At 45.8% G+C, this 16593-nt stretch overlaps 1 protein-coding gene across 3 annotated transcripts in view; it reads right to left on the minus strand.

Annotated features, from left to right (window-relative positions):
• Positions 1-16593, minus strand: part of LOC147691774 (atlastin-3-like) — a 269624-nt gene that overhangs the window by 56496 nt on the left and 196535 nt on the right. For all 3 annotated transcript variants that reach the window (XM_086938068.1, XM_086938066.1, XM_086938067.1), the window contains one exon: positions 12578-12705. In XM_086938068.1, the coding sequence (XP_086794194.1) occupies positions 12578-12705 (128 nt within the window). The remainder of the gene's footprint in view (positions 1-12577; positions 12706-16593) is intronic.

The raw sequence follows: 16593 nt of genomic DNA on the forward strand, positions 1-16593 counted from the left end.
CTAGGAGGGTTTAGAGGCGGATGCTGCGGGGGAAGGTGTTGACTGGCCTCGCCGTTGTCCCCGACCGCCTCCACGGCGATTTCCACGGCCGCAACCACGCTGGATGTTAGTCTGCGGCGTGTGGCTGGCAGAACGTGGCTGGCAGAACGTGTGGGGGCGCCCCTTCCTTGGCCTCTAAAGGAGCGAAAGGCACCCGTTTGCTGGCGCTGGGCCGAGAGGCCCAAGGACTTGGCCGTAGCCCTGGAGTCCTTAAAGCGCTCAAGCGCATGGTCTGCCCTGTCGCCAAAGAGGCGACGACCATCGAACGGCATGTCCATCAGAGTGTTCTGGACATCTGCCTAAAAGTTGGCGGACCTCAGCCAGGCGTGGCGTCTGACCGCCATCGTCGTAGCCATCGCTCTGCCTAGCGACTTGGTGGTATCCAGCCCACACCGTATCGAATATTTGGCTGCGTCTCGGCCCTCCACAAGGGCTTGGCCGAGTTTGGCCCGTACCTCCAACGGGCACTCTGGCAGCACCTCCGCCACCGTCTCCCAAAGAGAGTGGGTGTAGCGGCATGCGCAGTCCCAAACTAAGGGAGGAGAATATCTTTTTACCATAATTCTCATACCTCTTGGATTCCCTGTCCGGCGGAGCCGTCGGGAATGCGGTCTGGGAATTAGAGGCCTGGATGACCAGACTCTCGGGGGTGGGGTGGAAGGACAGGAAACATGGGTCCCCCGGAACCAGGCGGTGGCGTCTGGCCACGTTCCTATCTACGGGCGAACCTGTAGCGGGCCTGGACCAAGTGCCCAAAAGAACGTCGGTCAAGGCCTCATTAAAGGGCAGCAGCAGCTCAGCCGAGCATGACTGCGGTTTAAGGACCTCCGTGAGGAGGTTAGTCCTCACGGCCGCGACGGGGAGCTCAAGGTCCAAGGCCTTGGCTGCCCTCGTCAACACCACACCATAGGTAGCCCCCTCCTCCGAAGCCACGGTAGGAGGAGAGACAAAACCAGTGTCTGGAGAGGTGTACAGGCCACTGGCCTCCCCAAGGTCTCCTGCCCAGTCCTCATGAGACTGACACTCCTTGGTCAGAGGGTCCTCAGACCCCTCCCAATCCTCCTCTTCACCCATCTCCTAAGACTCAGGGTTGTAATTGAATGGGTTCGGTTCGTAGAAGTGGAAATCTCCAAACGGCGTCGGGTGCGGCGTCCAGCGGCGCCGCTCCGACGTCGGAACCGAAGCAAAGGAGGTATTGGGGGCGGCGCCACCCGAGGACGGCGCCGGAGGTGACACCTGACGGACCGACGCCGGGGGAGTCCTAAGGTCCACCGGTGACGATCCAGAGCCCGAGGAAGGCCTAGCGGCGTCCTGCGGCACCGGGCCCGAAGGCGCCGGAGCCGCTGTACCCTGCGGCACCGGCCCCGAAGGCACCGGCGGTGTCGGGATCGTGGGGCCCTGCGGCGCCGGGCCCGAAGGCACCGGCTGCGTCGGAGCCGAAGCACACGCCGGCGTCGGGGTCAAAGCCCCCGACCCGCTAGGGCCCCTAGACGGGTCCGCTGGGCCCGAAGGCGCCGCGGAGCCCGTCGGGGGAAAAAGGGACCTCATGGCCATGAGGAAGCGCTCAATCTCCTCCGGCGTTGCGTCCTGCCCAGGGACCGGAGGGTGTGGGGCGGGACGAGACGCCCGCGACTCCGAAGGAGCCGCGTGGGCGGTGTCACCCGAACCCCCGGCCGCATCGCGCGAGCGTCGGGGGGAGTCAGAAGAGCGATGATGTGTCTTCGACTTCTTGTGCTTCTTACCTGACGACTTGGACCCGGAGGAGTGGTGCCGACTCCCAGGGCTGTGACGGCTCCGTCCCCGCGACCTGTCCCTCGACCTCCCGTGGGACCGGGACCGGGACCGGGACCTCACTCGGTGCGGGGCCGACTGCCGGAGTTTGAGCCGCCTGCGGGACCGCTCCCGCCTGGCTTTCCTCGAGAGGGCCCGACAGTCGGGGCAGGCCTCGTCGTCGTGGTCGACGCCTAGACAAGTTAGGCACAGGCGGTGAGGATCCGTGACCGACATGGTGCGGTCGCAATCGTCACAATGCTTGAAACCAGGCATCCCTACGGCACTGATCGGAGTCGCAAGACTTCGAGAAGGATCAAAAATGATCTCAAAAAAGTTAGTCAAAAATTGACTGGGTTACTACTTTTTCCAGATCTGCGCTGGCTGGCGCGGAAAAAAGAAGAACTGACGTCAGCACGCAGAGGCAGCGTCTAAGTACTCCGACGACTTCATCACGGCGCCCACAGAGCCGCAGACGACGCCTACCGACGCGCAAGAGTACTGCTACGCAAAAGTTTCCGGATCCAGTCTGACGCCTGGAGATATTCTAAGGTAAGGAATCTATCACTAACGTGTCTCTTTCAGATATGGCTGGTCTGATTGACCAAATCCCAGAAGATAAAAGGCAGGAGGCTCGCAAGATCTTGATGGAAGGGGAACGTGCAGCTGCAGAAACCATTGACTGCGCTTTGGATATTGCAAATACAAACTTTAGACAACTGGCAGGAGCCGCAGTTCTCAAACATCAGGGCTGGCTAAAGGCTACCACCTTTCGGCCTGAGGTCCAACTAAAGATCCTGGATATGGCCTATGACGGAGTCTCTATTTGGGAAACCCAGACGAAGCCCTCCAGGCAATCAAAACGGACACTGATACCGCAAGATCCCTGGGTTCCCTGCAGTACAAGCGGGGATCCTTTAGAGGTAATAGAGGACGTGGATACTCCTCTAGAGGAAGCTATTACCAACAAGGCAGAAAATATCCACCTCAATACCGGCAGAATTATCAGTCTTCGTACCGCCAGTCTGGAACAGCTAGTTTCTCTCGCCAAGGCGGACGAAAGCGCACAAACAATCAAGGGCGAGATACTCACAGAAAACAGTGAGATCAGTTGGGCGCCAACCGTATTTCCTTCCCTCCCTGTGGGCGCGAACATATCTGGCTTTCTAAAACAGTGGCAACAGATTACATCCGATGAATGGGTGCTAGACCTAGTTCAACATGGTCACACCCTGGAGTTTGTCACCAAATCACCAATGACTCCGCCCAGGGGTCCCCCTCCCCCTCGTCTTCACTTATTGTTCAAGGAAGTTCATTCAATGCTCCTCAAGAACGCTATAGAAAAAGTTCCAGTTCATCAGAGGCGGACAGGCTTCTATTCCCGTTTTTTCCTCATAAAGAAGAAATCAGGGGAATGGCGACCGATCTTGGACCTGCGTAATCTCAACAGATATCTCAAGAAGCAGGGTTTTCGCATGGTCACTCTTTCGGAAATTCTAAGTTGCCTGAACGAGGGAGATTTTATGGCTTCTTTGAACATGGAAGATGCATACTTTCACATCCCAATTCACCCAAAACATCGAAAGTATCTCCGTTTCACTTTGGCTGGCGCCCATTATCAGTTCAAAGTACTCCTATTTGGCCTCAAGTCGGCTCCAAGGATTTTAACAAAGTGCCTGGCCCCAGTAGCGGCAGCACTACGCTCTTCAGGGGTCCAGGTTTTCACATCCTTGGACGACTGGCTAGTCAAAGGTCCATCAAAATGCAAAGTACAGAACGACATAACAGAGTGTGGCAATCTCTTTGCATCCCTAGGTCTCACTGTGAATGAAAACAAATCTCAATTGATTCCGAGAACAAACCTGCCTTTCCTAGGCGCTTGTCTGGACACAATACAATGCAGACCATTCTTGTCTCATGAAAGGCAACTCCGTCTACAGACTTTGGCCATAAAACTGTCAAAAAGAAAGTCACTTTCTGTTCGCCTGTTCTCTTCACTTCTGGGAATGTGTTCTTCGAACATAAATCTCATCCCACTAGCACGCCTGAAAATGTGGCCTCTGCCGGAGGAGCTACATCTTCAGTGGGAGCAAGCGACCGGTTCCTTCGACAACATCATCAAAGTAACCCCACGTATTGTAGATGCTCTTCAATGGTGGACGCAACTACGCAATCTAAAACAAGGACTCACGTTCTTGCAAACTCCTCCGGCCTTCGTTCTAACGACAGATGCGTCCATGGAGGGCTGGAGAGGTCATCTACAAGACTTGCAAGAGCAGGGCAAATGGTCTCAGAAATACAGACAATGTCACATCAACAGCCTGGAGTTAAGAGCCATCTTTCTATCCCTACAAGCGTTCCTTCCCAGAATCGCAGGGTCTTCAATCCTGGTCCGAAAGGACAATACCACCAGCATGTTTTACGTAAACAAGCAGGGAGGAACAAGGTCGGCTACACTCTCAAAGGAGGCTCAGGAGTTATGGGAATGGCTAACGCTTCACAACATATCTCTCAAGGTGGAACATGTCAAGGCCTCCACAATACCCTGGCGGACAAACTCAGCAGATCCTTGTCGGATTGCCACGAGTGGGAGCTGGACAACACTCAATTGGTAAAGGTGTTCCAGACATGGGGCAGCCAACATTGGATTTATTTGCGACCCAACAGAACAAGAAATGCCGTTATTATGCCAGCAGATACCCTCAACAGGGATCAAGAGGGAATGCCCGGTCCATGCGATGGTCAGGGATTTATGCTTACGCCTTTCCTCCGACCCCGTTGATTCCACAAGTGTTGCACAAAATGAAGCTGGAGAGCTGCCGTCTCCTCCTAATTGCTCCCAGATGGCCTCGTCAGTATTGGTTTCAGGAGCTCATGTTGCTATCACAGGAGTCTCCAATCAAATTTCTCCCGGCTCCAACACTACTGTCACGCAGCGGGGGTCAGATACTTCACCCAGACCCTCAATCTCTGAAATTGCACGTATGGCTACTAACTTCTTAGAGTTTCAACACCTCCAAATCCCTCAGGATTGCCGGGACATCTTAAAGAAAGCACGAGCCCAGACCACATTAAAGACTTATCGTCTCAAATGGAAGCGATTCTGCTCCTGGTGTACTTCAAACACTTTACACCCTATTGAAGCTCCTGCAGAAAAAATTCTTCCTTATCTTTTACATTTGGCTCGTTCTGGCCTTTCCTTCTCTTCGATAAAGGTTCATCTGGTGGCTCTATCCAGGTTCAGGAAGGTGGCTGACTTTCCTTTACTGTGTTCTTCATCGCGGATAAAACAGTTCATGAAAGGTCTTTTCCGGACTTATCCTCCGGTTAAACCTTCACCACCGGAATGGGAGCTCAACACGGTCCTCTCACAACTGATGAAGCACCCGTTTGAGCCAATTCACAAAGCCGACCTAAAGTATCTGACATGGAAGGTCGCCTTGCTTTTAGCCCAGACATCTGCCAGAAGAGTAGGAGAAATTCAGGCTTTCACTATAAAAGAACCCTTCTTGCGTTTCTCTCAAGAGTATGTCACTCTTCGAACGAATCCAACTTTCATACCCAAAGTGCCTTCTCAGTTCCATCAAAACGAACCAGTGAAATTACGAGTTTTCTTCCCAAATCATACAACCCCGGCGGAAAGAACACTGCATTCTTTGGACATCAAGCGATGTTTGAAGTTTTATCTTCAGAGAACAAAAAACTTCAGGAAATCAGATCAGTTATTCGTGGCTTATGGCCAAGCTACACTGGGGAAAGCGGTGACTAAAGCCACAATTTCCAGGTGGATAGCCTCCACGGTCCATTTTTGCCGCGTCAAATCTAACAGACCATTACAAAGAACTGTCAGATCTCACTCTACAAGAGCTGTAGCAGCGTCTACAGCATTGTTTGCAGGAGTGACGCTAGAAAATATTTGCTGTGCTGCGACATGGAAGAATGTCCACACGTTTACAAGACATTACTGCCTACAATCAGCAAGCCAAGTTGATGTGGCAGTTGGTCAAGCCGTTTTACGTCACCTGTTTCCGTAAGAACAAATTCAGGTAACCAATGTTTTATTCATCTTATAATGAATCTATGCCTTTCAATATATCTGTGGATGTAAAGATGTACATGTATTACAGATTACTTGCTTGTTTTGCGTGTTATTACTTTTCCTGTTTAATATTATATGACTGCTCTTTCAAATCTAGTCATGTTTATCACTAGTAATGTATTTACTTCGCAATTGTTGGTTGTTAAACATATGTTTATGGGAGTGTAACACTATAAGTCTCCCACCACCCGCAACCGACTTTTGCCTGGCATACTGCTTGCTACTCTGATTCAGGCATGTGAATCTATGAAAGATACCCCAATACTGGATAAGAAAACAAGTTACTTACCTGTAACTTCAGTTATCCAGTATTGGTATCTTTCATAGATTCACATGCACCCACCCTCCTCCCCGGATAGTCAGTTGTCTAGTTTTTGGGATACTCATTCCTATCTCATTGCTAACGAAAATCTGAGGAGGATGGCTCTGAAAGAGAGGGTTCTAGAGGGTGCTGTGAGCTGATTGGTTGGAACAAAGACTTTGGTCTTTTTAGCGTAATGAGGTAGATAGGCTACTATAATCTAGGCCTCAGGCCTTTCTCATAGGTGCTACTACTGTAATTTGCTTTTGGCACTGCTTTTTTATATACCGTGGGACTCCCGCATCGGCGACGGGGAATGATTCAGGCATGTGAATCTATGAAATATACGAATACCGGATAACTGAAGTTACAGGTAAGTAACTTGTTTTCTTGTCTGGGTAGATGGTGGAGTATGGAAGGTGTGTCAAGAGCACCTGTAATTCTCTGACCCTTCTGGACGATGGTATTGCAACTAGAAAGTGGAAAACGCAATTGCTGAACATACAATAACCAAACCATGTGTTGCACCATCTAACTACTCATTCATGTAAACTCCTTACAGCTTAGGAAAGTTGCTATAGGATTTCCATCAACTGCCCTTCGTGGCCAGTTTCATCATCTGGAACTCCTTCTTTTCTACCACAACACCACATTAATCAAAGAAGGTGCCTCTGTGGATTAGATGACATACTAATCAAAAGCAGTAACCAACTTAGTTGCCAGTATAGATAGTATACGTGTACGATCCTATGTTTAGAGCAGTCAACGAGAAGTATAAGCGCAGTGCAAATAGTGTGAAAGTTTTGAAAGGATATGGAAGCAAACAAACACTTTTATTCTAGTATTGCTTTCGAACCTATTAAAAAATAGTGCAGGAGCGGCTTGTACCAAATACGCCGCTGTTCTAATCGGTCTACTAGTTTCAGCCAAAATGGGCCTCATGCCCTGGCTTTCTTCAGGACCCTATCTTAATTAAGCTACTGCAAATAGTGAATGAACATATTTCCACAAAATGTGATTTATCAATTTAATACCTCCATACAGGCAGGGTGATCTTCACTCCTGTAAGAGATGACACAAAAAAATGAAGAAAACAGTAAAAAACTGCAATTACATTCCCCTACTTCATATTGTTACAAAGTACTGAGACAGATACTCTCACCTGTCCTGTGCGAGGTATTGGCCTCACCTCACCTGGTAACCACTCAGGTATTTGGAGACCCCGCCCTTCACTTCGTCTTGAAACTGCCATTTTGCAAAAAACCTCTGAACCTCTATACCCTGGCAAGACGGACACAATAGCTAAACTTAGATGTACACATTGTGCTGTTTCTGTATCTTTACGCTAATAACTCCTACATTTAGCATAACCAAAAATATTTTAAGTTTTATCGCTAATACCACAAATAACTTAATAAATCACTCACTTTCGTTATCATGCGGGCAAGTTAGTGTTTGCACATTTGAATTAAGAGAAAGTTTTGAAGAAATTCGTGATGACAAGTATAGGAACTGCAAGTCGCCTCTAGACGATGTCAACTTGTAGTCCATACATCTGATATGACGACATCAGGTGGTCTGTACACGTGTTGTCTCTATGGCTCATCGAGCAACACTTTATCAATAGGTTGATTGTAACACAGATTGATATTAATTTTGAAAACTCTATGGCTAAATAAATCGCGTCAATGAGCATCCGGGCGAGTTATTTGTGGTATTAGCGATATATTTTTTGTTACGCCAAATGTAGGAACTACAAGTCGCTTCAAGATGATGTTATTTTGTAGTTCATACATCCGACATGACGATACCACGTATTCTGTACATGTGACGTGACGCCAACAATGTGACGCGATGTGCACCGAGTGGCCCCCTTGAAAATACGGCCTTTCCGGTGCCTCGTACCTCCCACAAACTCAGGTTAGGACTGAGGCACCGACTAAGAGGTAAGACCTCTTGGCGCTTGTTTAACGCTCTCACAGTGGCTAGCTTTTATTGTTGAGAATGAGACCGCTCGGAAACTAGATTTTGTCTTATGTGTCCGGTACTATTGTTGTCTTATGCGCTTAACAATTAACCCTCTGGCCATACCTGCCGGTATATTCGACATTGGGTTGTGCAATGAGCTTTGACAGTATACGATACTGCTCGCTAAGCTGATAAGTGTTTCAGAGGAAGCTCTGGTTGGGCTGGGAGCCAGCTTTTGAGGTCACTATGACCAGGAGTTAAGTGCTCAGTAGAGCCGGTTTAAACCGACATGCCGGGAAAGCCAATACAGTTTCTCGGATGTGGCAGTTTTACGAGCATAGCACGACGTATAAAGGCGGCTAGGCTATGTCCAGACATTTTATTCATTCTTTGAGTGCATACCGATACCGGATTTCACAAGAGCACACACCAGGCAGAGAAATAGGGTCATTTGACCTTGAGATTATTGCGCATTATTAGCGTAAAGATACAGAAACAGCACAATGTGTACATCTAAATTTAGCTATTGTGTCCGTCTCGCCAGGGTACAGAGGTTCAGAGGTTTTTTGCAAAATTACAGTTTCAAGACGAAGTGAAGAGACTGGGTATATGAATAGAATTATCCCAGCAATGCGATGGTGGGGGGGGGGGGGGGGGGGGGGGGGGGTAATATGACTGAAGGAAATTAATTTTCTTACAGTACAGGGCGGGGTCTCCTAATACCAGAGTGGTTACCAGGTGAGGTGAGGCCAATACCTCGCACAGGACTGGTGAGTGTATCTGTCTCAGTACTTTGTAACACTATGAAGTGGGGGAATGCAATTGCTGTTTTTTACTGTTTTCTTTATTTTTTTGTGGCACCACCTCTTACAGGAGTGAAGATCACCCTGCCTGTATGGACCTATTAAATTGATAAATCACATTTTGTGGAAATCTGCTCATTCACTATTTGCAGTAGCTTAATTAAGATAGGGTCCTTAAGAAAGCCAGGGCAAAAGGCCCATTTTGGCTGAAACTAGTAGACCGATTAGAACAGCGGCGTATTTGGTACAAGCCGCTCCTGCACTATTTTTAAATAGGTTTGAAAGCAATACTAGAATAAAAGTGTTTGTTTGCTTCCATATCCTTTTTAAACTTTCACACTATTTGCACTGCACTTATACTTCTCATTGACTGCTCTAAACATAGGATCGCAGGCGTATACTATCTATACTGGCAACTAAGTTGGTTACTGCTTTTGATTAGTATGTCATCTAATCCACAGAGGCACCTTCTTTGAGTAATGAGGTGTTGTGGTAGGAAAGCAGGAGTTCCAGATGATGACACTGGCCACGAAGGGCAGTTGATGGAAATCCTATAGCCACTTTAAGCTGTAAGGAGTTTACATGCATGAGTAGTTAGATGGTGCAACACATGGATTGGGAACTGTATGTTCAGCAATTGCGTTTTCTTATAATAGTTTTTTGACCACCAGATTCCAGTTGTGTTTGAACTAGTATGGAATTGGGGATTGAGTCTGTAGTTGGTCAGTAAATATTTTCTCTTGTACCCTTGTTCCCTTGTGGAATTGTGTGGAGTGTTGCAACTAGAAATACATTTTTGAGAGTCAAGAGCCTAAAAGGGCAACTGTGCAGAGGCTTAAATAGTGCACACATCAAGAGGGTGAAAACCAGATTCAGATTGCACTGGGGAATGATGAATGGCCCAGGAAAAGGGGGGGGGGGGGACAGGTTCTGCAGGCCTTTAATAAACCTAGCTACAACAGGTCACTTAAATAACGAAGGTTGGTCAGGCCACTGGGAAAAAGGAGAAATGGCTGTAAGATAACCTTTAACTGTGCCCAGAGCCGAGCCCTGCTGAACCAAAGAGAACACATAGAAGAACCTAGGATAGAGATGCAGAAAGGGGGTCGATGTCGTGAGAATCACACATACTGGCTTCTCATCAGGACCTTGAGGAGATCCCTTCTACCTACTTTTGGAGGCTCTGTTTCCACTTGGCACTAGACAAAGTATAAGGATATATATATAACAAGAGATTCATAGTTATACTTATCATATAGACACGCACACCATGCAGTCCTCAGATATAGAGAGTGTGTTTTATGTTCTGTGTTCGTATGTCTTTGTATTGTCTCATCGAGCCAACATAACACAGCACCGGGTACCAAACATAACGGATAAAGATAAGGAACATATATCACACAAAATATATCACTTTTCTTTGCTGGTAACCACCACTTATGGTGTAGGGTAGGTGTGTTATGTTATTTTAACTTTGTTTTTTATTCTTCCAGACCCTCTCCAGCAATATACCTATTGGGGTATAGGATATTGTGCATGTATAGTGTTATGTGCACCACTAAGTATTGAATATATGTAAATACACTTTTGAGGAATATATATATATATGTCATTTTGAGTGTAGAAGGGATCTCCTGATGAGAAGCCAGGGGAGGGCTTTGAAACAGGTCGACACAGGAGGGACTACCCACTGAAGCATAGTATCTCCATCTCATTTCCATTTTCTAACAATACCAGCTCAAAGGAACATTAAAGTTTATTGTTTCCGCCGAGCCAGGTAGTTTTTAACTGTTCACTATTTTCACTCACTTTTGACGCCTCCACTCACACTCCTACACCACACATAGCATTGTTTTCAAAATCAGTGCTCCCGCTTAGTGGTAGGTCGCCGCATGCCCTGTCCCGCAGCGGGCGGGAAAACCCCAATCAGGAAGCATGCCACCAAGGGTCCTTTTGGTGGGTGAGGGGTACTTCAACAAAGCTGTGTGCTTCCCACCATTGTAGGAGACACGCGTAGTCTTGAGGAACACTTCTGTACTTTTTCATAAGGGTGGATCCGTTTGTTTTTTGACATCCCTAGCACACCAGGAAATGCAATCTTGAAAAAAAGCCTTGACAAAACGTTGAGAAAAAAAACGCAGCCAAAAACAGACTCTCTCTGAATTTGTGCTGACTGGCGCAGAAAGTAAAGAATGGATGTTAGCGCGTTGCAGTAGCGTTGCAGTTGGCAATGCACATGTCACTTACTGTGAGGATGACGCCAATGAGGAACTGAACAAAGCCACTTATCAGTGTACAAGGGTACTGCCTGAAAAATTCTATATCCAGTCTGATGCCTGGGGAATATTCTAAGGAAAGGAATCTGTGGCTAAAAATCTCAATCTGATCAAAACAGCAGAGCCAACACCCTAGTGCTTCTGCCCACCTCATCCGCAAATCACCCACTCTGTGAGTACCTGATTTTGAGTACACAAATCTAAACATGCATTCCAGAATATCACTTCTATTAAACAAGAGCAACGCTGCAAACCCAACAATAAAGGCATCAATCAATAGTGGCTTAAAAGGATACTAAATAAGAGCTATTCTACAAGCCCCTTCAAATATGGTCCTTCCATGAAGCGGTTTCACAAATGTCTGTATACCTTCTATTTCACTACAAGATTTTGGAAGTCTCTTCCCTGTAACATAATAGCTTTGAACCTTCTGTTCTTCCAGATTATCTTTATGATATATTCAGGTAGACTGTTCTAGACAGGAGTTTGTTTTTAATAACTAACTACGCTACAAAAGTAGGGGTCCTGTGCAACGCCTATGTGGATAAGTCAGTACTACATAAATATTAGTAACGCACACAATAAATAAAATTCCACACTGAAATGCATCAAAATCCTGTCATCACTTTTTCTTTAAAATATCAGCGCTGTAGGCAATGGCAATCTGAGCCCATTTTAAGAGCCTTTAACCAGATGTTAATGAGAATGAGGAGCAACATTCCTGACTGTATGTGATGCCAATAAAGTTGTCAATGAGATGTATATGATGTTGCTCGGGTAACAAGTTAGACTACAAGCAAGTCATACGGCCCAGCAACAAAACCATTATGCTTAATATTTCAGAAATAACATTCAACTACTGATGTGGTGTGCAATGCCCCATGCTAATGTTTCAATTTTAAATCAATTCAGATTTGTACAGAAGGAAAGTCAAAGTTCTGCTGCATGCTTGGATGTGCTATTGTGAGATCTTCCATGAAACCAGAGCTAGACACAGATCTAACTTGATAGGTCATTTCAAAATCTCAAACTTCCATGGTCAACGAAACAAATATAATTCAATTAGGTATCACCACCAGCATTAATGGTGCCTTCATGCAACTTATATTGGAGAATGCATTATGTAACCGTGATAGTTATTATCTTTAATATTACAGTATAGCATATCGACATTAAACAAAGGGAGGTTTGTGACGAGATGACAGTGCATGGAATTTTAACACAAGCTTATGACTCACTATCTCATCTCTCAGGTTTTCCCAAAAAGAACACTGACTCATAAAACTTTTGAAGACTTACAAAAAAACGGAACAATACACACCTTAAAGTACTCCAGCAGTCCTCTGCAGGTCACCTTCGACCCGTTGATCTCCTTCTCCATCAAGCTGCTAGAGTCAAGCAAAATTGGGATGAGCTGCTGGAGTTCTTCCTTAAATTCGTCTGCAATGTCTGCACACAAGAAAGAGACGGGACAGAATGACACCAGACCCTTTACTACAACAGAAACTGGCTGGGTGCATGTGCGCATTTATGTGTACCAGTGCCGGAAAGCATTGGGACTGCACCGGCACATTAGAAGAATTGTCTGTTAGGTCAAATACTTGTATAAAAGGTTTTACATGTATTTGGTGAAACCCCAACTTGAGGAAATTGGTTCTGACAATTTTCGTTTGACAAACTGGTTCTGACATTTTTTTCACTTTGAAAGGCTTCCACCACACTGTTGAAACCAATCTGGTGAAAGCCCTTCTTTACGTAAAGGAAAATATTACTTACCCTCTAAGCATCTGTTAGTAGCATATGATGCTGTGAATTCACATGCTCTGCTGCATGATCCTGCCATCCTGTTTCCGGCTTGGACATTTGCAACTTGTTTTTCTTCGAAGAAGTGTTTTGATTCACACGGTAGCTGGTGACTCCTGCTTATGCGGTCATTCACATGAGTGCTGACTCCATATTAGCCTGTTTGTTTTTTGCTCAGCGGATGAAAGCATTATGAAGATGCAGGAATAAGGGGTGCACATGTACCCTGCTAGAGAAATAGGCATTGAAAGGAAAAGAAAAGGAGAAAGATCTGCAACGGGAGACACACAATTCCGGGGAGGAGGGTTTGACACACATGAATCTACACAGTACATGCAACGAACAGATGCTTATAGGATAGACAACATTTTCTGTTCGTATCACGTGCTGCTGTAGATACACATACTATGGGTAGACTGTAAAGCAGACTCTCCATATATACGGTGGGTAATCTGGTGATGCATTAGATGTTTGAAGACAGATCCTTAGGGCAGGCTGGCCAACTAGAGCTTGCTGCCTAGAAGGACCATTCAAACAGCAGTGCTTAGTAAACATGGGTGGGGTTGACCAGGTAGATGCCTTACAGAAGTGAGCTAGTTGAATCTTTCAAAGGAAGGTCATCATGGCAGCCTTCTTTTGTGTAGTGTGGACCCAGGGAGGTACTTAGGTTACTCTCTTGTCTTTAAGGTGACGCTTCTAGATACACTAAACTATTCATCTGGCAATTGCTGCTTTTGCAAAAGACTGACCTGTCTGGGTGTACTAAATGCCACAAACAGCTGGTCTGGCTTACGAAAGGATTTGGTCCCATCATTGTAGTACACGAGAGTCCTCACAACGTCTGAAGTGGGAGGGTTGTAAAACTAAATAAGCAAAAAGGATTGCCATGATATGAAATTTTGACAAATTGTAAGAAAGTAGTACGTATGGTAGACTCTTATACATAGTATATTATTATGAACAAGGAGCTGTTTGATAACCTTTTGACAAATAGAAAATTGTTACAATTGGACAAATGTCCAGGGAATTGTACTTGTAACAGAATGTCCATGGAAGGACTTGTGGGGTGGATCTGGAATTTAAGGGGCAGAGGACACCTGGCAAATCGTATGTGGCAGCAAAACGGTGAAATGATCCTATGTTGGCCACATCTAGAGTAGTTGGGAATGCGGTGGGACCCCAGAACTTATCCACCTGTGGACGTGGTACTAGTGGATGTGAAAGTGATGATTATGAGGAGTGTGAGGATTAATTTTCTAGCGTATGTATTCCACCTTTGGAAAATTGAGTGGATTCAAACGCAAAATAAGGTTAAAGAACAATGCTACTCCTTTGTGGGAGGTGATGCAGAATGTACCCATGAGTTACAGAATTCAATTGAAGGGTATTCTGATGGATCTATGCAACAATGATATTAACTGAGAGTTCAGATTGGGTGTCTCCGGTTGTAATTTCTGTAAAAAGCAAATGTACCTTGGACTGGGCATTGACTTATGATGTTCCAAAACTCTATTTGGGCGGATACCATTGCTTTACTAAATTTGCAAGAGTTACTGTCTTCAGCATCTGCATCTTAAGTATTAACAACAATCGATCTTAGGAGCACGTATCATCAAACAGCGTTGGAGGACGGGTTTAACACAGTGTTTATAGCAGCTGAAGGAGTCTTCCTATATAAGAGGATGCCTCTTGCTTTGTAAATGCTTCTGCCATTTTTCAAATAATAATGATAACACCTTTGGATGGACTACCAGGGGCAAGAGCATTTCAAGATGACATTTTAGTATTCAGCAAGGACAGAATTGAGCATGATAACATTTGAAGAATGTTTTATTAGCTTTGAAAGAAAAGGGCCTAACAGTTAAACAAGATAAATGTAAACTGGGACAACAGTAGGTAGAATATTAGTGTCATGAGTCATGGAGGCATCTCTAGTACCAACCGAAAGGCCAAGGAGAACATTTTGGGGCCTGGTATTGATTGTAGGATTGGCTAGTGGATGAGAAGAGCAGAATATGCTGCCAAAGTGGTAAGACAGCTAACCTGTGCAGGGTACTGTTGGAGGCGGTGGACTTACCCGACAGGCCATGGTGTAACTGTGGTGGCAAAGTGAGCTAAAGAACGATGAGGGATTGAACCCAGATCTGTGACTGGGGGTGAGTGTCTGAGAGGTTTCAGCGCTCCGTCCATCATCTCCTTGTGTTTGCTATGGTGTAAAGTGGGCACCAATTTTATGGGCCTTTTTCTAGACTGACTTCTAGAGAAGCTTCCAGAGATATTAGTGCCTGGTATTGAAGTGCAGTTGGCATCTGAGAAAATGCAGAAGATTTTAAAGACTTTGGGTCTTAGACTCAAGAAAGTGGCGCTGCATCATCTGGACGTTAAGCAAATGGCCAGGTGGAACATTTATATATGGTTGTGACGGAATCCATAAAATCGGCTCTTACATCAGGTGCTTCTTGGAAAAAAGTCTTTGTAAGCCAAGTTTCTTATTGCATATATTACCCTAAATTATCTCATTGGAAAAATGGAGGTCGAATTATTTAGAGGACGGAAGCTTACTACGAAGTTTGTACTTTGATGGTTGGTCCAGAGACAAAGAGAAATTTGGAGCTATTGAAGATGCTGAAATGAGGAAGAAAGCGGAGGTATGCCAAACCAAAAGAAGAAGAATAAAGGGCGGTGATGGGATCTCACAATATTCAACTGTTTAATTGGAGCAGTATGGTAGGGTTAGAAATGCTGGTGTGGTGCATGTAATAGGGCCTGGATGGTCTGATCCACAAACAAAATCAGGGTGTTGTTGTAAGGTGCTGTTAGACCGGACAGTAGAAAGGTGTGAAATATACGTAGTGCAGTGGTGTGCCGCAACAGAGGATAGTGATAAGGAGGAGAGTAGTTATCCCTTCTGTAGCGAGTGAGTTGGTAGGAGCATTAAAAAAAGAGAGTGGTGGCTTGGAGAATGCGGCATTGAGAAAGGTAGCATAGTGGATAGAAAAATTCCAATTGGTAATACACAGGCTATGTCAAGTGTTGTGGGAGAGACTGAATCAGGGATTGATGTGTGTCATAGTTTGCATCAGTATTAGTTTGTGGTAGGTTAGTACTTTGTATGCTACTAGTTACAATTGTTAACTTCCTGTTATTATTTGTATGGGGGAACATTTATGGTGTCTTGATTATATGTGATAGTGAGGCAGAGAGGGATAGATGGGGGGAGGAGTTGGCCTAATGGCTAGGGCGGTCGACCTCGAATCTGCGTTCGAGTTTTTGCAATGACGCTGAACATCCAATGATTCTGGACAAATCACTTAATCTCCCCGTGCCTAACAAAAATGAATGTGTCCTCATGTAATGCAACTGGTGCTATGTAAAGCGCTCCGATACCAGATTCAGGTCAAGTTTGCGCTATATTAAACTCTGTAAAAAAATTGTTGCAGTGGAATCGGGAGCCATGGTATAAAAAGTAGAATCCTGAGTGTGGGCGAGTTAGAAAGTGGTAAGGGAGATGGGAACAGACAATGTGAAATGACC

Source organism: Lissotriton vulgaris, chromosome 9 (genome assembly GCF_964263255.1).
Source record: "Lissotriton vulgaris chromosome 9, aLisVul1.2, whole genome shotgun sequence".
Lineage (NCBI taxonomy): Eukaryota > Metazoa > Chordata > Amphibia > Caudata > Salamandridae > Lissotriton > Lissotriton vulgaris.